General features: G+C 48.0%; 1 protein-coding gene across 1 annotated transcript in view; it reads left to right on the top strand.

Moving 5' to 3' along the window:
* fat4 (FAT atypical cadherin 4) overlaps positions 1-21,198 on the top strand; it is a 41,774-nt gene that overhangs the window by 10,277 nt on the left and 10,299 nt on the right. The window contains exons 6-11 of the mRNA XM_067248070.1: positions 179-353; positions 11,252-11,432; positions 12,880-13,130; positions 13,329-17,678; positions 19,009-19,113; positions 19,395-19,702. Of these exons, the coding sequence (XP_067104171.1) occupies positions 179-353; positions 11,252-11,432; positions 12,880-13,130; positions 13,329-17,678; positions 19,009-19,113; positions 19,395-19,702 (5,370 nt within the window). The remainder of the gene's footprint in view (positions 1-178; positions 354-11,251; positions 11,433-12,879; positions 13,131-13,328; positions 17,679-19,008; positions 19,114-19,394; positions 19,703-21,198) is intronic.

Raw genomic sequence — 21,198 nt, 5'->3', positions numbered from 1 at the left:
CGAGGGTCAGGGGGGCGGGCGGAGTTGTGCAGGAGTGGGTACCAAAGAACCTCCCAACATCAGCCCCCTTTTCTTTTTTTTTTCTAAGAACTCATTAGCGTCTAACTCATCCTAGACCGGGTAGGAGTCGTGCATTCTCCCGTCTCGAACGGAGCCTGTTTCTGTGTGTCCGCGCCAGGTGGTGGCCAGGGATGACGACCAGGGAGCCAACGGCCAGCTGAGCTACATGCTGAGCGGCGGGAACGAGGAAGGCTCCTTCAGCCTCTCCTCCAGCGGCCAGCTCAGCCTCACCCACACCCTGGACCGGGAAGCCCGAGGGCAGTACACCCTCCTGGTCACGGCCACGGACTCAGGTGAGACCGCCGTGACACGAGGCTGGGAGGCCGGGCCCAGACCTGTTGAGATGTTCCCCGTGTTTCAGAATCAGAATGGGATTTATTCGCCATGAAAGTTTGCACAGACAAGGAATTTGCTTTGGCAGGAAGGTGCATACAATAAACATATACCTAAAATTTTTATATGTGGACTATCTATACTCATTCAGTACGAGACGGTATTGAGATGGATGGGGACCGCAATTTTTCATCATGGACCGGTGCTCATATCTAAACTCGTACCACATTTAGCATGATCACCTTAATGTCTATAGTCCCCTATTCATGGCAGCATATATCTAGTGAAGTTACAGCTCTGTCTTCAGGGCCCATGTGTGTTTCATCACGGAGGAAACAGGCCTTGGAAAAACTGGTTTAGGATTCTCAGCATTCAGCAAAGTTGCAAAATCCGACCATAAAAGTAGCTTTTCTTTTCTGAAATGAACAAGAATGTCAACATGCTGTGATTACAGTTTCACGCTGAGCGTGATGTTTTCACTGAGTGAGATAATCTGAATGCACGTTCTCTCTCTCGCGTGCGCGCGAAAGAAGAATTGTGTGTTTTACTTATTCCCCGGAAACCTGGCTTGCGTGTTTGAATGAACAGGGTCCTGTGTTTGTTTGGGCACAGTGGTATAGCTTGTTATATGCAGATAAAAGGTTAGCTTGTTATTCCATAGAGGTCAGTAAATGTGCAGTTGAAGACAGTGCATCCGTATCCCTATTCCAGCCTAATCACACACTAGCCCGGTTAAGTACAGGTTTTCCTTGGGATACTTTGGCAGGACCGTCATGGTCAAAGGGCGGTTCTTGTTCATTCCTGGATGACCATGTGTTTTCTCTGTAATGATGGGTGTTCTGGACTGCGTAGCCTGCTGGTGAGAATGGTGACAATAGCGGAAGTGCTCAGAAAAACCGAACTATGCCTGTGTTTATGAAGGGACTGAGCCCTAGTTCTATATCTAAAAGCTCCAACGTGTGCATTAGATTTAGTTTATTTGTATTATAAATCAAGGGTGCGATTACCTTGAATAGGTTAAAGAGGTTTTGTAGTAGTTTTAAATTGTGATGGATTATGTATAACATGAGGATGTGGTGTTGTGATGGATTTATGAGGGTTAATAATGGTTGTTGTGTTTAGGTGCAGTTCTATGGTTCCATTATTCAGAGGCTTGTCAAATTATTCCGTAAGCAAAGACCTGTCAGCAAATCCATAATATTATGACTTTGTATTTGGGATTCTCCACCAAGCAGCCTTCTCTACAGCAGGCCTTATGTGGAATATCAAAATATGAAAAAATAACATAATTACACAGCGAAAATTGCAGAGATGCTTTTCTCGTGTGTTTGAGGCCAGGACTGAGACGCAGGAGGAAATGGTTATCCCATGAAGCCTCTGGCTGGATGTGTCAGAGGTGGATGAGGAAGTCTGGATCTGAATCAATGGCCTTCCAGCCCATTTTCAACTGAAAACATCTAACACTGCCTAGCACAGTGTTTTTCTGTGATACGTTTTGTTTATTTATGTGTCGGTGTTTGGTGAATGTCACTTGGAACATGGATTTGACTAAATGGGGGCACGAAAGTAAACCATAGTTGAAATACTGAAATGGATGAATGTGTAGACTAGGAAATGTGTTAATCCAGCAAAGAAAGACTGAGTACATTTTCATTTCTTTTCATTTTTGGATTTTTTTTAATAATGACCTGCTTGGTGAACTATGTCATGAATTCCACTTAGCGAGTGCGCCTGTGTTCCATCTCATGGTTGTCTCCATCCTGCTTGTCCTGTGGACGGAAGGTGAACTTAATAACAGCAGACTGAGTGGAGTTTCAGACCTGCTCCGTTGAGTGAAATCTGTCCTGAAACGTCTGGAGCCGGGGCGAGCTCTCTGCCGCTGGCTCTCATAACGAGCCCTGGCTCCGGAGAGCCGCGCCTGGCACATGCCTGGCCTCCTCTGGAGCTCTGCACCCCGGTCCTGAAAACGTGGCACAAATACAAGCAGTATAAAGGTGTTTTACAAGCGGGCTTGTCGAAGGGGAAACTCACAGATCAGCCCAGTGGAAAGTTGTTGGCAGCGTTTCTGAGGCTCAGACTGGGATGGAGAGAGAGAGATAACAGGACTGCAAATAGAGCCAGTCTGGGCTAATAGCAGCGACCACATCTGGGATCAACTGCACACTTATCTGATCTTCAGTTCGGTCCTCTGCCTAGCAACAGCTAGGCACCCCCCTCCTCTGCACGCAACGCACGCACACACACACACGCACACACATGCACACACACGCACACACACACACACCGGGGTAGAAGAATGACCGTGAGGCCAAGGTTAAATGAAGGAGCAAGAAGTTAGCAAGGAGTCACAGTGCAGTGTGTTGGTAGGGAGAGTTCATGGACCTGGGTCACCACTGCCTCTGAACACACAACACACACTTAAGGACAGCAGTTGGTGGCAGATGGCAGTAGCAGCATGGCAGGACTTTCTTCTTGTGCCCTGAACTTACACGACTCACAAATAGTCTTGTTGGAACGGGTTGACAGACCAGCAGAGGGAATGGCGTTATAATACTATTGTATTATCTTTATTCTCCAAATCCACTGCATTTCATGTACCTTAATGTCATATCAAGATATTTACATTTGACACTTCAGCCATGAAGCAGTGACTTGTAAGGGATTTATTGCAGTGCCCACATCCGCGTCATGCATAACGGATCGTGGATAGAAGGATTCTGCTGTATAAAACAATCTATGATGTGTTCCCCCTCACGCCACACATCCGCCTTCATCCGGTCTCCCTCGCAGCGCTGTGGAGGAGAGCCCGGCGAAGGCTCTGCAGTGGGGGCCCCCGTGGTGAAAAGGACCCCCAGGGTACATTTGCATGCACCACGTTCGGTCCCGTATATTAAAGAGGAGGCACAGTATATCCCTGTGCCCACGCCCGAGGCAGCGGGAACGGTCACACGGAATTCCTCCTGTGTCTCTCCCGCGTTTCTCAGAGGGCCACAGGGTCTGCTCTCTGCCTTTTCAGGGGCTAAACGGGCGCTTAGCAGATAAAGAATTTTAATGACCGTCCCGTTTTAAAAAACAGGATCTTTTATGTTGCGTAATGGCTCTTGTGAATCCAGTATGTGGACCCACCCACGTTTCTGGAGTGTTCTCTGAACAGGATCACGCGTCCCTTGTGCTGATTTCGTAGGGAGCTGTCAATCCCTGTTGTGCGTGTCTTAGACGAGCTGTCCGTCTCTTCCGAAAGGAGTCCGTGGGAAATATTTATCACCTTGTGCTCGGTCGTGTTATTTTTCAAACCTGCACAATACTCTAAATGGAAAGTTCAGCTAATGAAGCTACTGATAAGTGGTGTAGGAGCACAGTCAGGGTCTCACAGATCACTGTCCAGAGCTTGCCACAATAAATCTTTAATGGGGTCAGTTTTCAGAAGTGTTCAGCCAGCAACAGTCTAGTGGCAACACAAGATGAAGCCAACTAAAATATCAGGTTCCTCAAATGAACTTTTAACAGACCTGTAACATTCTAGATCAACTCTTAAAAAGGGCTCAGTAACAATGTGGTCTAGCAATTTTTTGTTTTTGTTCCTATCCCTCTCTTTTCCACTCCTGTTTTTCGGCCCGCGTAACAATTGCTGGAACCGAGTGTTTGTGTAAATAGCCTTAGTATCTAATAAGAAATTTTAAGAGGTGGTGTGGTTTGGATGATTAGTGCTTTGCGGCAGCCAGAAAAGATCTACACTTTCTAAAATGGAAGCTAAGTTAGGCCCTCACAACCTCTTAAGGTTCATTTATCCATGAGTGCATATCTAACAGTAGTTAATCTCAAATGAGCAATTTATTCAAAACTAGTCCTGTAGCATTCTGTCTGCCAAAATGGCAGATACTGAAAATGTTTAGGCCTGTACGATACCACGTCAACATATATGACACAACCAGCTTTTTTTCAATTGTTTTCTCTCGTTTGCACTTAAGTGATTTGAAAAGCTGTTGTGTGTAGTGGGTTGTTATACTGTGTGTTTTCTAAACACTGGTGACAAGCTGTTGTTCCACGACTGTTTCAATACAATGGGGGATCAGTCCTTGGAGTCTAGCGCTCGACAGAGAACTCAGAACTATTGAACAGCTCGACAAAAATAAAAGCGCCATTGTATTGAAACCACAAAAGGCAAATCACTTCATAAAATCCAAGAATGTGCTCTGGAGTACGAGCAAACGGCAGTTAAAAAAATATGTCAAACCATTCAGACACGCCACGCCATAAATAACTGTAAATCCATATACCGTTTAGGAATGATTTGATGAGTGCTTCAGAGAGAGCTGCATTATTAGAAATGCAGGTTGTTTTCAGGGAGTGGCCTGGTAGGTTGGATGTAGAAGGGAGAGAGAGATATATCCTTTTCCTTTTCTCCCTCGTTAACTGTGAGAAACCCTCTGTTTACTTTGTTATATTTGGCAAACCGTGCGGGATAGCTCTCTCCCTGCACCCCTGTGTCCCCCTGGCCATTCATGGGTGCTGGATGGAGCCACATTAAAAGGAGCTTTGTTGCAAAGCAACAGGTTCTCAGGGGGAGAAAAATGTCAATTTCATTGCGATGGCGTCCAATTCACCCTGAGTAATGATGTGTTTTATTTACGCTGTCCCCGAAAGAACACAATCTAGCCGCAGTCCATAAACCGTAATTAACCGTTTAGCCCTAAGCTCCAGGCTACAGATGGGCTGTCTCATAAATTTACACATTCATCCATCTTCTCTAAGTCAACCTGTCCTGTGCTTCTAACTTTAATGAAGCTCTCTGTTTGGACATCCCGCCGTTGTTCTTACCGATCAAAACGGACCGCTCGGTTCGTTTCGACCCTGCTGAACGCTGGACCCGTCAATAATATTGAAGGGACAGATTATCCCTTGTGCCAGCAAAGACACCCAAATCAAGATCTTAGCTCAGATTAGAGGGAGTAACCAGGGCCCCCCTCCCAGCTTCTCAGGGGGGAGGTGGTGGTTATTTCCTCCAAATAACTGTTCCCCCCGCGCTGCTGTCTTGGTGGCATATGCCAGCAAATGGCAAAAGCCGATAGTTTAATTGTAATTACATATGTATTTATACCCCCTCTGGCGCGGAAAGTATGGCCATGCCACCTTACTTGAGGCTAATGTGATTTGCCCACCGGTAATATACACTAATAAGGTGCTTAGGCCCAGCCATATGTTTATGCCAGACAATGCTTTCTGGGGAGGGCTTATGACCAGCTTACAGGGGAAACTGTCTGTGTGTATTTAAGATGGAGCAGGGGAGAGCAGATGGCCTGTGGTTCAGCGAGTCTTCAGAGCTTGTTATTTTGCACGCTGAAGCTTGGAGGTTATTCAGGGTTTGGTACTCTCATTCGATCATCCCTCTGAAAACAAACGTTTCAGGCACCCCACTGAAATCTTGTAATTGCATATTAGCTGATAAAATTCAACACTCATTCTCACAACAATTCCACCACTCTGGCGGACTTATGGATCGTTTTGAATCACGAGATATGATGTTTTGGTCTCTGTGGCCCAAGTTGTGTCATGTGAAGGGCCAGTAGGGATTCCTGATGTTTGAATTTGTAGTATCACTTTTGCAGTGTGATTAAGTTAGGGTCAGCAATACTCATGCTTCGTCAGTGCTTAAAGTGATTTGCTGTTGTGTCAGGTTTCTGTGTGAAATGACACTGTGCGACTACACACTGCCTTTTTACCCCATACTGTAATGGCGACTGACAACATAAACAGGGTTATCGGAATACCATCGGTCTGTTGAAGTATTCCCTCGGAAAATACTGGAAAAACATGGTGAAGGAAAGACAGGACTTAGCTGGAGCATTAGCCTCACTACAGCTCACGCACTTCTCCAGGGGCAACGCTTCATGCTGGATACGAGGCGCCCGTGAGATTAAACATTGTCTTTGTTGATTGAAAAGACACATTGGTGAAACCCAAACTGTCTCTCCTCATGTGTAATCTCCGGGACATATTTTAATTGAATACACACACACACTTTGCACATTTTTTTTTTTATGGCTTCTGGAAAGCGTCAATAGCTTCCTGAAATCAAGAGTACAAGAACAGACCTTGATCTATTTACCTCAGTTTATACGCAAACGCCATTGTTGATTAATCTAACCGTGAGGTAAGTAATGACCATGTCAAACGGATCCCATCAGGAGAGAGAGGAGGGCATGTCAGGTCACTGCAGTGTCGTCCACAGCACAACCTCAGATCAAACCCTAAATACGATTACACTAATGAACGTGCATCACAGCACAGGTACAGAACTACCTGATGGCTCGCTAGCTAGTTGGCCAGGTGACAACACTTGGTAAGCTTAGATCTGACTAGGGGAGTTTTCAACTAAATGACCTACATTTAATTTGGGTCATTTCAAGTATTTCTACTTCATAGAATACTTCAGTAAGATTCGTAAAATACTTACAATTCTGATTTTGTCTTCCTCTGAGTGAGCAGTAGACTGTCAGATGGGTGTGATAGCTTGCTTTCCTAATGCCTGATGGAGACAAGAAGGTACTGGCAGAGCCGATGGGTAAAATCACGCAGAAGTTTCATACAAATTTGGAAAATGGTGTAAAACACATAACCGCTGATGAAGCAAGTACAGAAAATGTTAAACGTGTCTGGGAACAGGTTTCCGCTGATGGAAACAACTATTTTAATCGCACTGCATGGTGGCCACCGGTTCCGTCGGTGTCCCACTGTCGTTTCCACCAGCCGTTCTCTCTTGCCCTGCCGTTCTCTCTCACCCTGTAGTTCTCTCTCGCCCTGCCGTTCTCTCTCACCCTGCAGTTCTCTCTCGCCCTGCCGTTCTCTTTCACGCAGCCGTTCTCTCTCGCCCTGGCAGCGTGAAGTCATCTGTCATACAGCCACCAGCCCGCTACATCCCCGCGCTGCCAGACCTGCAGCAGGAATACTTATCTGTCGCGTCTCCCAGCGCTTGCAGCCGTGGATCACAAATAGTGGCACCCTCTCCAGTTCTCCTCAGCTAAATCACCGACCTTGACACCAAGCTTGAGTAGCAGGGCCAGATTCCTGGGCAGGAGGCTAGGAGGAGACACAGGCACGGCTGGCCAGGCGGAGAGCATGCCATTGCGATGATATAAGCCCCCTGTGTATTCAGCTATGATAACATTATGGTAGTGGTGGATTATTAACGTGTTGTCAGTTAATCTGATAACGCAACATCCCTTGGCTATCAGTTTGTCTCTGTTATCAGTAGAGATAGCAGTGAGGAGTTTGAGATGGTGTTGTTGTTAGTGGCTATAGGACTAAAGAGTCTTGATTTTGTGAGTGTGAGTGTGAAGGACGAACGCAGCATGGATCTTCATAAAAGGACCAGGTTTCACTTACGCTGCTGTGAAGCCTTCCGCTCCAGCCATCACTGCTTCTAACAACTGCCTTTTACACACATTTGCATAGCTGCTAAGATATTGTGTTCCCGGACATCTATATCTGTCAGCCCACACAATGTAACAAGATAGATCCAAACTATTTACACGTTTGACAGCAGGTCGACGAGGCAGCTGCTGGCGGTAATGGGATCCGAGTTTCCCCCAGGAGACAGGGAGACAACCTCCTGAGTGGAGGAGCGCGATGCTGGGAGAGCGATACACCCCGAAAGATGTGAAAAATGCCTCGTTTGAACCCCGGGCTGTCAACAGCAGTGGGTTCAGCCCAGGTTCAGGGTCAGGGTGAGGAGGGTTTGTGTGGCTGCTGGTGTTTACGGCTGGATGCTGGGTTTCCTTAAGGCTTACCGGGGATTATCCAAGGTCACTGTGTCTGTCTCTCAGCGCCCAACCCTGCTGTGATGGGGTGCCTGGCATGGGGTCAGGGGTTGCGCAAGTGGGAGTCAGGAGCATGTCCGGTCTGACTAGTCAGGTGGCTGAGTGGTTAGGGAATCGGGCTAGTGATCTGAAGGTTGCCAGTTCGATTCCCGGCCGTGCGAAATGACGTTGTGTCCTTGGGCAAGGCACTTCACCCTACTTGCCTCGGGGGGAATGTCCCTGTACTTACTGTAAGTCGCTCTGGATAAGAGCGTCTGCTAAATTACTAAATGTAAATGTAAGTGCACGGGTCTTCGAGACAGGCCGGGGTTGTGGAGGTGTGCAAGGCCGTCTCCTCACTCGCACCCCTGGTAAATAAGTTGTAACATCACATCCTGCCGAAAAGTGAAACCTCAGGAATGGGGCCAAAATGTGTCCTGTGATGAAACTGGAAAAATGTGTTGCTCCAAGCTCATTGGCTTCCCTTAGTCAGGAGGAGGAACAATGCTACTGAAATGCTCTGACGGCACTGAAACAGAAAGAGCTGACCAGTTCTGGCTTCCCAGAAAAGAAATTCAACACAAATATTTTTTAAGTAATTCACTTCTCAACAGGCCAGTCATTCTCAATCATCATTCTAAAGCATTTGGACTGTTGTGTTTCCTCTGGTAACACTTAATAAAGTTAGCTGGTACCAAGCTTGGGCAATTTCCAAATTAAGCATTTTGGCCATGGTTAAGCTTAATTGTTGTGCTTGTACAATTGTGTGTGTTTGTGTGCTCCAGAGAGCTAATGAGTCCAGGAGACAAAGCCAATTGGCTTTGAAACCCACTTAACTGTGTAGCAGCCCAGAACATCTATGACACAACACAGCTCCAAAGCTCTTGGGAGTTGTTGTCTACGAACAAGAGCTTGACCGGGAACAGAGGCTCAGCGCTCGCTCACGTAAACTGATAGAGACACTCGACTGGCAGAGATTGATCCTTAATTAAGAGGATCACTCTTCCAGTCCAGGCATTTCTAATCTGCTTCCATGGCAACCCCGTATGATGACTCAGGCAGTTGCCTCACGTTGGGCTGCCGGTGTGCGATGAAGAGACTCATGTGAACGTGCTCGCTTCTGAACGCTGCTGAGTACGATCGCTGACTAGACACTGTCTGTCCTCATGTGCGATCGCCTAATCCTGAATTACATGACCAGTTGTGGACAGGATTGTTGCGTCGATAGCCTGTAGATTTGACAGCCCAAAAGGATATAGACCACTTTGTTTTGGAGGAGTTTGTAAAAAAGAGAGAGAGAAACTGAATACGGAGAATACTGACAGAACTGGATAATTGCTTGTATCATTTACATTTAGCATGTATCAAACAGATGAAAACATTTTGATTGACATTATAGAATGATGAACACCTTTAAATGATATCATGTCTATATTTGGCAATAAACATTCTTAAAAATGCAGTTCTGGAGTGAAACAAATGCAATGCATGACTCAAGTCCTTGATTCACAGGCAAAATACAGTTAGTATTTTTTGGCATCTTTAGGTTATGAAAAATCGATGTTTTTACGTGTATTGGTCATGTTCTCCTGGAATGCGGCGGTGTTTGTTCATTTGGAAGTGTGTTAAGTGTATTTATGCTAACATGTACACTGGAGACAGGAGCAGCTGTAACCAGGAAAAACAGGAAACATAAAATTCTAGCCAACTATCAAATATTAGTTTAAAAGTTACTCAGGCATTTATATGTGTATTTTAAAAACGACTTTTAAACTCCTGGGCAGCTAGAGTTAGGCCATTTAAAATGCTATCTTAAGATTAAAAAAAACTATTAAAGTCTGGTGCTGTTCCTGAAAATCCCATTAGCTAAATGTAAGTCTTTCCAGCGAGCACTAATCCCTTTGTCATCCATACGAGCAGATGATTGTTGCTTATAGTACCTGCTGAGCTTACAGACACATGCTTTTAATTACCTTGATCTTTCAAACCAAAAGAGCCCCTCTTGGTGCTGAAATGGACTTATCAGAGACTCTTCCTCAGATCTCTTCTCCAGCGTTCCATTAGTTTTGATGATGCCCAGCTCCCGAGAGAACAAAAGAGATTATCCACGGACACTTTCCAGATATTTCTTATTATTTCTTATTAATATCCCACCGAAAGAGGGTCCAAGCACCTGATGTTACTGACAGCTGAATAAACAAGCGAGCAAGCTGTAGATTTTTTGGTAACTCTTTACGTTAAATGTGCCATCGAAAGGGGGCTTTGTTGAGGGCGGCGAAGGCAAGCAGATGTTTGAAACGGAGTGGTTTTCTGTGTTGCAGTTGGGTTTCATCTGCTATTGATTTAAATCTTCCCCCAGGGCTCAGAGGGCCTTGTTCCGTCACTCGCTTGGATAAAAAAAAAAACGGTTAGATTTTCGCTGAAAATAGAGTTTCTGTTCTCTCGAATTCCAAAGACTAACTCCCTGTGTGTTGCATATCCTAAAATAGATACCTCAGAACCAAGATTAAAATCTACAGTATCCCAAGACCTCAGGAAGGGCAAACAGCAGATTGTATTACAGAGTTATTGAACCCTTTTCAAGTGATTTGTGCTTTGTGTTGATGTGGCCAGAGATGCAGGAATAAAGGCAGGGTCACTGTGGTTGAGTCCTTGCAAGAATATGAATAGCTTCAACATGTATTTCACTGCAAATGATAAGCCATTGCCAATACATCATATTACAACCCCAACATTAAAAAAACATACTCAAATGAATAAACTACTACTATAAAACTGGTGAGCTTCCATTCTGTAATCTACATCCACCAACATTATTTAATGTCTGTTAAAGGGAGTCGGATGGTTGAGCGGTTAGGGAGTCGGGCTATTAATCAGAAGGTTGCCAGTTCGATTCCCGGCCGTGGAAAATGACGTTGTGTCCTTGGGCAAGGCACTTCACCCTACTTGCCTCGGGGGGAATGTCCCTGTACTTACTGTAAGTCGCTCTGGATAAGAGCGTCTGCTTAAATGACTAAATGTAAATGTTAAAAGACGATTTCCATTTCTTCTGGCCTCTCCAGGTTCTCCTCCCCTCAGCGGAACAGGCACGGTCACAGTCCTGGTGGATGACATCAACGACAACGTCCCCGTATTCACCTCGTCCTCCTTCCACACCACCGTCCCCGAGGACGCCCTGACGGGCACCGACGTGCTGCTGGTCGACAGCGCTGACACCGACGTGGGCCTCAACGGCGTCATAAGGTACGGTCACGTGACGCGGCACATTCATGGAGTAACGTTCGGTCATGTGACAGGTGTCAGGTGACCAGGTACAGTCGCGTCGTACAGTCATGTGACTAAGTACAGCCATGCGATAAGGTACAGTCCATACGCTAGACGCCCCTTCCATCTGCCCTCCACTATAAAGCCCCAAGGGATCTCACTGGGCCTCCTAGCCTCTGAAGCTGGACGTTTGACTCATATCTGACCCCTGCCTGCCCTCCCTGGGGACCAAGATCCAGGACAGAGGGGAGGGGGGTGGCACAGGCTCCATTTTCCCAAAACAAGGTAATGAGGATGTTAATTGCGTATGGCAGAACTAGTAGCGCCCATCAGGGGTCCACTAGGTTGGGATCCCTAATGGAGAGCAGAGCCGGTTGCCATCGGTTATTAGTTTCGATTCTCACAGCCCGTTAAATTAGGCCTTTTACTACTGTTCCTCCTCTGTGTTCGCCCCTGGACGATGGTGGTGTTGTTGTCACAATAGGTCTGTGTTCCGTCTGTGTTCACACTTTGTTCGGTAATTTGTCGCTGCTTTCAGGAAGGGAACGATGCTCCACCCCCCCCCCCCCCACCCCCCACCCCCCCCCAAAAAAAAGCCTTTTCAAAGAATGCGCTGGTGTGTACATGTATGTGTCACTAGACATTTGTGTCCGAGCTTTACTGGAAACTTGTGAAAAGCAGAGTGAAATGCGATCCTTCTTGAAAACCAGAAATGTATGTGTCTCTGATCAGAGAGAGCTCTGGGGAGTCTCTAGTGATAGTCTTCTGCAGGGGCCTCCACCAGGCCGGTCTCTGTCACTGGAAAGAAAAACTCTCAAGAATGGATAATGAGTATCTCAAAAGAATTTTAAGATGGATGCCTTAGACAGTCTTTATGACTGATGATACGGATATGAGCAAAAAAGAAATGTGTACCACAACAAGCTTATGAAGTAATGTTACACTTGTGTGTCCTTCTCATGAAACTCAAAGCCTCGCTTAAACTTGAAACAGTGCCCTCCATAGGATTATGTTGGCAACACTGACAAATGACTTCCAACCCAGGCACTGTCATGTGTGAAATACCACAATCTTTGTGTAACCCGTCTTTTTGGTGACATGGATCGTACAAAAAGATATTCTGTTGTTGGAGCTGCTATTGATTTATAATTTACCATGCAATGTTATAAATATGTAATAGATTTAATCTGTGTGTGTATATGTAACTGTATTAATTCACATCCACCATAATGTATCTACGGTACCACACGACATAGACGTGGAATAGATTCATTTTGTACGTGTAATATTTAACTGCATTAATTCACATGCCCTATACTGTATCTATACTGTGTAATACATCGAATTCCGTGTATAATTTAGAGGATAACTACATTCATCTCCTCCATGTTGCCCTGACATGTCTCCTGTCGTTTTTCCCACCCAGTTACAGCCTGACGGGAGGCAGTGGCCAGTTCTCCATCAACCCTGCCACGGGCCAGATCATCACCAGCTCGTCCCTGGACCGTGAGGCCAGAGCCAGCTACCAGCTCCTGGTGGTGGCCTCCGATGGAGGGCAGCCTCTGGGGCTGTCCAGCTCCGCCACCGTGTCGGTGGTCGTGGCCGACGTCAACGACAACCCTCCTCGCTTCCATCACCACCCCTACGTCACGCACATCCCGGCCTCCACCTCGGCAGGTGCGTGGTTCAGGAGGGATTCTGTATTCCTTTCCTCCTCTCTTCTGAGTATATACTTAAATAGATGTGTCTTATCTGTGCTGTGTAATACACAAAGATGCTATATGTTGAACTAAAATCACGACACCATTATACAGTGAAGTTTAACGAAAGTGTTTCACTTTGTGACATCTTATGTTTTGTGTCTCGTATCTCTAGGCTCCCTGGTGTTTGCCGTGACAGTGACGGACGAGGACGCGGGCTCCAACGCCCAACTCCATTACTCCCTGACGGGCCGCAACGCCGATCGCTTTAAGATCGACCCCGTCCGAGGCGCCATCACTGCCAATGAGAAGCTGATAGGGAGTTCAGAGGTCACCCTCACAGTCCGGGTCAAAGACGGTGGGACCAACCCCAAAACGGACACCACCACCGTGACGGTTCGCTTTGTGACCGGGGGGGACTTCCCCGTCATCAAGATGAAGGCCGCCGCCTTCACGTTCCCCGAGAACCAACACACCAACACCGTCGTTACCACGGTGACAGGGTCGTCCACCCGGGGCGGGTCGCTGTCCTACTACATCGCCAGCGGCAACCTGGATAACTCCTTTCAGATCGATCAGCTGACCGGGGAGCTGTCAATCAAGCGTTCCCTGGATTACGAACAGATTCAGAAGTACGTCCTCTGGATCGAGGCCAGGGACCAAGGCTTCCCCCCGTACTCCGCGTACGAGAAAGTGGAGATAACAGTGACTGACGTGAACGACAACCACCCGGTGTTCGACCGCGAGCCGTTCCACGCGGAGATCCTGGAGAACCTGTCTCCTCAGCGGGTTCTCCTGGTGACGGCCGTGGATCAGGACAGTGGCCCCAGTGGCCAGCTGGAGTACGCCATTGTCGACGGCAACAAGGAGAACAGCTTCAGTGTCAACCGGGCGACCGGTGAGATCCGGACGACCCGTCCCCTAGACAGGGAGAATGTCGCTCAGTACGTCCTAAAGGTCAAAGCCACAGACCGGGGTTCCCCCCCCAAGACCACGACTGTGAAGGTCATCATCAACGTGCTGGACGTCAACGATAACGCGCCAAGGTTCTCCAAGATCTTCAGCGCCACCGTTCCGGAGAACGCTCCGGTGGGGTACACCGTTGCCAGGGTTACCACCACGGACGAAGACGCGGGAGCTAACGCCGTCAGCCACTACTCGATCTCCGACGCCAGTCTCCCCTTCCAGATCAACCCCAAAACAGGAGACATCACCATCAGCAGGTCACTGAATAGAGAAGACACAGATCATTACATCGCCAAAGTCTCTGCTCATGACTCTGGCTGGACAGTTAGCACTGATGTCACGATCTTCGTGACGGATGTAAATGATAATGCTCCTCGGTTCAGTCGGCCATCTTACTACCTGGACTACCCCGAGCTCACAGAGATAGGGTCGCTGGTCACCCAAGTGTCGGCAACAGATCCGGACGAAGGCTTCAACGGCAAGATATTCTATTTCATCAGATCCCAGGCTGAATATTTCCGAATCAACTCGAGCTCTGGGGAAATCTTCGTCAAGCAGCAGCTAAAGTACCAAAACTCAACCGGTGCCGTCAGCATCAACATCAACCGCCACAGTTTCATTGTCACTGCATCAGACCGTGGGACGAGCCCCATGATGAGCGAGACCACGGTTATCGTAAACATCGTCGACAGCAACGACAATCCACCGAAATTTGAATACTCCGCCTACTTTACCCCTGTCACCAAAAGTGTCAAGGTGGGCACCAAACTCATTCGGGTGGTTGCTCACGACGACAAAGACTTCGGTCTGAACTCTGAAGTAGAATATGTGATATCTGGAGGAAACAGCTCCAGCAAGTTCAAGCTGGATAAGCAGAGTGGATGGGTTACAGTAGCCTCCTCCCTCACCTCAGATATAAATAAAATCTTCAGCATCGATGTCACAGCCCGAGACAAAGGGAACCCTCCTCTTTCGGCTAAAACCGCGGTGCGGGTGGCTGTGACCGAGGAGAACCACCACACACCAGAGTTCTCCCAAAGCCAAGTCACTGCCACCATTCCGGAAAGCCTTGCCGTCGGAACTGCCATCCGAACGCTGTCGGCCCGAGACAAAGACAAAGACATGAACGGTCTCATCACCTATAACATAACCTCAGGCAACGACATGGGGCAGTTTGCCGTCAACAGCAAAACGGGAGTTTTAACCCTGGCCCATACTCTGGACTTTGAGGAGAAACAACGACACGACCTCCGAGTGTCCGCCACCGACGGAGGCTGGATCTCCAAGACGAGCTATGTCACTGTCACCATCCACATCACGGACGTCAATGACAACCCACCCGTGTTCCACCCAGACGAGTACTTCCCAGTGGTGCAGGAGAACGTCCCGAGTGGGACCACCGTGGTAAAAATGAACGCCACCGACCGAGACTCGGGAGCCAACGCCGTCATGGCTTACGTGATCCAGTCTTCCGATAGCGACCTCTTTGTCATCGATCCGAACACGGGCGTCATCACCACCCAGGGGTTCCTGGACTACGAGGCCAAGCAGGTCTACCACCTCACGGTAAAGGCCTTCAACGTCCCGGACGAGGAACGATGCAGCTTCGCTAATGTCAACATCAAACTAAAGGGAGCAAACGAGTATGTGCCTCGCTTCGTCTCCAAGCAGTACTACTTCGAAGTCTCTGAGGCCGCTCTGAGAGGTACGGTGGTTGGAGAGGTGTTTGCCAGCGACCGTGACCAAGGAGACGATGGGCTGGTTTACTACCTCATTTTTGGGAGGAGCAGAAAGAAGGGTTTCGGCATCAACAGGAAAACAGGCCAGATTTATGTGACAGGCCCCCTGGACCGTGAGAAGGAGGAAAAGATCTCGCTGAAAGTCCTGGCGAAGAACGCTGGGAGTATCCGTGGAGCGGATATCGACGAGGTGTTTGTGAACATCACCATCCTAGATGCTAACGATCCTCCTGTGTTTACCCAGGAGCTCTACGACGTCCAGGTCAGTGAGGGCCTCTCTGCTGGGGGTCTGGTCACCTTCGTCAGCGCGGAGGACTCGGACTCTGTCCCCAGCTGGAGCAGGTTCTCCTACTCCATAGCCAGCGATTCCGCGAAAAAGATTTTCACTATCAACCCACAAACTGGTCAAGTGTCCATCGCCACGGAGTTGGACAGGGAAACCACACCTGTGTACAACCTGACTCTCCTGGCTGTGGACACAGGTTCCCCTGCTGCCACTGGCAGTGCCACTTTGATCGTGAGCTTGGAGGACATCAACGACAACGGTCCGACTCTCAGGGCGGTGAACGCAGAGGTCATGGAGAACCAGCGAGCTGGAGTAACAGTCACGACTCTCTCGGCCACCGACCCAGATCTGCCACCCAACCAGGGTCCGTTCTCCTACAGCCTCCTCAACACGGGTTCGGCCACAAGCTACTTCAGTCTCAGCCACGCTGGGCTCCTGACCACCAGCCGGGAGATCGACAGAGAGCAGATCAGCGACTTCTACCTCTCGGTGGTGATCAAGGACTCTGGCATCCCCCAGATGTCTTCCACCGGGACGGTCCACGTCAAGGTGAACGATCAGAACGACAATCCCTCGGAGCCAAGATCTGTGGAGATCTACGTCCACTATTTTGGGAACGTGTTCCCCGGAGGTTCTCTGGGGGTTGTGAAGCCCCAGGATCCGGACGTCGAAGACTCCTTCCACTGCTCCATGACCGCTGCTGCTCCTAGTCTTTTCAGCATCCCCACCGGTTCCTGCGACCTCACCTCCAAGGCTCGTTCAGCTGACGGAACATTCGAGCTAACCGTCCGTAGCAGCGACGGCGTCCACGGTACCGTCAGCAACACTGTCCGCGTCCTCTTCATGGGGTTCACCAACGCCACGGTGGACAACAGCATACTCATCCGCATCCAGACCCCGGGGGTCCAGAACTTCCTCACGAATCACTACCTCAGCTTCCTGCGAATTGCCAACTCACAGCTGGCCGGGCTGGGCACGGGGGTCCTGCTCTACGGAGCCTTCGAGATGAACAACGAGACCTTCTTGATGGCCGCCGTGAAGCGGGGCCACGGGCAGTATGTTAACCCCAGCGGAGTGGCTACCTTCTTCCAGAGCATCAAGGACATCCTGCATCGCCAGAGCGGGGTGCGGATCGACTCGGTGGACCACGACCCCTGCACCCGCAACCCATGCCAGAACGGGGGCTCCTGCAAGCGCCGCCTCAGCGTGGGCCCCGACATGAAGATCGAAGAGAGCGTTCCGGTCATCCTGGTTTCCAACCACCCTCTCCAGCCTTACGCCTGTCACTGTCGGCCGGGCTATTCGGGGGCTCTCTGCGAGACGGACATAGACGAGTGTATGCCGTCGCCCTGCCACAACGGCGGCACCTGCCACAACCTGGTGGGAGGCTTCTCCTGTTCCTGTCCCGATGGCTTCACCGGGATGGCCTGTGAGAGGGACGTCAACGAGTGCCTCTCCAATCCCTGCAAGAACGGGGCGCTGTGCCAGAACTTCCCCGGTGGCTTCAACTGCCTCTGCAAATCCGGCTTTGCAGGTACTGTACACCGCCACAGGAGAAATTTCCATTTTATGAGCACGCAGAAGCACAGATGTTCATCTAGGCTCAAGTGTATACACGTTGCACATAACTCCCCCGCTTTGAATCCAAGTCAAATATTATCTTCTGAATGATAAAGTAACTGTGGCATACAAACCTGACTGCCAAACAAGGTTCGTTTTTTAGAAACTAGTTGAGGGGGAATCGTTTTTGATGCGTATCGGCCTGTCTTGTTTACTTTAATAAGAACAATGATGCGCAACTGACTGTGGTCAGAGCCTTGGTGGAGACTCCACACACAGTTCACATTTCCCCCGCACGCCCCTCTCTCTCTGCTCCAGAGATGTAGGCTATGCTGATAAGCATCTTGCTTTGTCTCTGGGCTCACCTATTAAGGACTGAAGTTTGAGTGTCAATCACTTTATAGTTGAATATCATGTGAACAGTGAGAAACTGACACTTTGTCTGAGTGAAGGTATTGTGAAGTAAATTATAAGTTTGTCCTGGAGAGGGACTGCTCGAGATAATGGTATGAATAATACAAAAATATTACTCTTTATAAAGGCAGTGCATATGAAGAATCGTTAATGAAAACATTTGTCTGAATCATGTCTGTTTGGTCAGCTGTGGGCTGTGCCTCTGAAAGACCTTTCCAAATGGGCTCAGAGCAGACTTTTTGACTTAACCGAAGTGATTACTGTTCTTTTTTATTAAGACTATAACAAATGACCACTAACCTATGCGTTTCATTATGATGAACGACCCTTCTGGCGAATTGCACCTATTGACTTACAGTAGTTTGCCTGCCCCTACTGTGAACTCTCCACTTCCTGTTTTTGCTGCCTGGTCGGGGCGAAATAATTCATCTCCATTAAGCTATTTGTCTTATGCTGCAGTAGTCAGAGCCTACGAAAACAGCATACAGCAGGTCACTGCCAGTCCCCATGCATACCGTACCTTATTTTGTCTGTGTCGATTACTGTACCGTCCTTGTGTCAGAGATTTCTGCTTGTCGTCCAGTTTTCATAATCAGCACGCCTCTCTCTGGCCCCAGTGACCAATGAAGATGCTTCAGTTGCGAAACCTTAAGGATCATTACATCTTGTATATGTTTTCACCCATGTGTGTCGACTTTCCAAACCTCACGTGTTATTTTACAAGGTGCGAGGGCTCCCTTTGTTTTGGTAAAGTTTGGGGTGATGAAATGTCTCCGTGAACGTAGTTGAAGGGGAAAGCCCTTCTGCACGAGCTGTGTGTCGCCCTCACCAGTCACCCTGTCACCCTGTCACCCCATTCATTTTAATGTTGTGTTGTTTTGTGAACCCAGGCAAAACGTGTGACTCCCTCATCAATCACTGTGAGTGTAACCCCTGTTTTAATGGCGGGTCCTGCCAGAACAGAGTGGATGGATATTACTGTCATTGTCTGTTTGGTGAGTAATTATCAGACAGAATGTTCTAGGTGGTTGTAGGTGGATGACTAGTTATTGAACTGTTGTCGCTGTGTGTCGATTCCTGTTTTCACAAGTGTCCTGTCTCCATGTGTTCTGTTGTTTATGTTTGTTTCTCCCTATGAAGCACGCACACACACACAATCACACACACAGTATTTCAATACCACAATTGACTCAGACATGGTCTGTAGATGCATGTTGATAAGTCACGCTCTACGTTTTTGTGCCATTTGTTTGATTCAGCTCTTGTCTCTCCTCAGGGGTTTTCGGGAAACACTGTGAGCTTAACAGTTATGGCTTTGAGGATCTCTCCTATATGGAGTTTCCTAGTCTGGATCCCAACAACAACTATATCTACATCAAGTTTGCCACGCTGAAGAGCAACGCGCTCCTCATGTACACCCATGACAACCAGACTGGAGACAAGGCAGAATTCCTGGCTCTGGAAATCTTTGAGGGCCGAATGCGCTTCTCCTTTAACTTGGGGAGTGGGACCTATAAACTAATGACCATGATAAAAGTCTCCGATGGGCAGTTCCACACGGTCATTGCGAGGAGAGCTGGAATGGTAAGTTGAGATGTTATTGCATCAGCAAAAAATTTCTTCATCACCAAGAGGTTTTTGTGTTTGTTTGTCATCCTAAGTGCTCGGAAAGTGTACTTCATGGAGAAGCTTAATGGTTTTATTGGCCCATGGTTACAAAGCATTGGTGGAAATTTGAAAGCCGCCACATGTCCATAGAGAACTGTTTTATATTTTCAATAGAAGTTATGACTCCTGGGTTTTTATAGACGAAAGCTGTGTCCAAATTTGGCTTCATATTCCTTTTGCGCCATCAGATGATAATTAAACTGCCCACACACTGCTCGTTCTACTTATGGCTTTCATAGTTTGTAATTATATTTGATTGCTTGTTGTGATTTACAATGCAGGCCTCCAAAATAGCTCTCTAAAGTTGAAATCCTGTCCTCAGAATCAGAAGAGATTTTCCTTTGCCAGTTTTGCACTGGTTTTGGAGAGAAGAAAAAAAAACTCTGCTTCCCCTGTCAGGTTTTATAACGTAGGTCTCCTGCTGGACTTCAAATCTGTCATATCCGACCGTGCTTTGGGATTTCATAGGAAACTGGTAAAATCGTTAAATTGTCAGCTTTGAGATAGTGCAGAGTGACTGGATGGAAAGCTACACAACATGCAGTGAGAAATTACATTTACATTTACATTTAGCAGACGCTCTTATCCAGAGCGACTTACAGAAAGTACAGGGACATACCCCCCGAGGCAAGTAGGGTGAAGTGCCTTGCCCAAGGACACGTCATTTGGCACAGCCGGGAATCGAACTGGCAACCTTCTGATTACTAACCCAACTCCCTAACTGCTCAGCCACCTGACTCCCTGCATGAAATGCATTCTACCCTCGTCCTGCCCTCAGATAGCATGTGCAGGCTGAGGAACGAGCTGGTTGGGGTTACCGGGGGAACGAGGTCAGGGCTCGCATGCGTCTTGCTACAAGTGCCTACTCCCTCAGGCGGTGTAAAGTGAACCTGATCACCGTTGTTTGGAGAAGGTGATATGGGTTATTTCAATGGTCGTGTGAAGAAGGTTTTTTTTTTTATTCCTGAACTTGGATTTTGAGCAGATGTCTTAACCAGACCAGAGCCACCACAGCCCCTGTTGCTAAGTTGAGTCCGGCACAGAAAGGAAAACGAGATGCTGGGGGCGCCCCGGTAGCTCAGCGGATAAGTGTGCCTAGCATGTAGGCTGAGGCCTTACCGCAGCTGCCCAGGTTCAAATCCGTTTGCTGCATGTCTCCCCCCCCCCCCCTCTCTCCCTGCCTTTCTTGTCACACTTCCCTTCAAACAGTCAAATAAAGCATGAACAATTCAAATAAAAAATAAGAAACTAGGTATAATTTTCTGGAAGTTGACCATCAGCACAACATGACTACTGCCACAACATCCTCTTTTATAACCATGTACGCTGAAACATTTCTTTTGAAGTGACCACTGGTATTTATCAGGCTATCTTTGTCACATTGTTATTGTAGTGGTGTTAGGGAAACCTAG

The sequence above is a fragment of the Osmerus mordax genome, chromosome 12 (assembly GCF_038355195.1).
Source record: "Osmerus mordax isolate fOsmMor3 chromosome 12, fOsmMor3.pri, whole genome shotgun sequence".
NCBI lineage: Eukaryota > Metazoa > Chordata > Actinopteri > Osmeriformes > Osmeridae > Osmerus > Osmerus mordax.
This window is presented reverse-complemented; position numbering and strand designations above follow the sequence as displayed.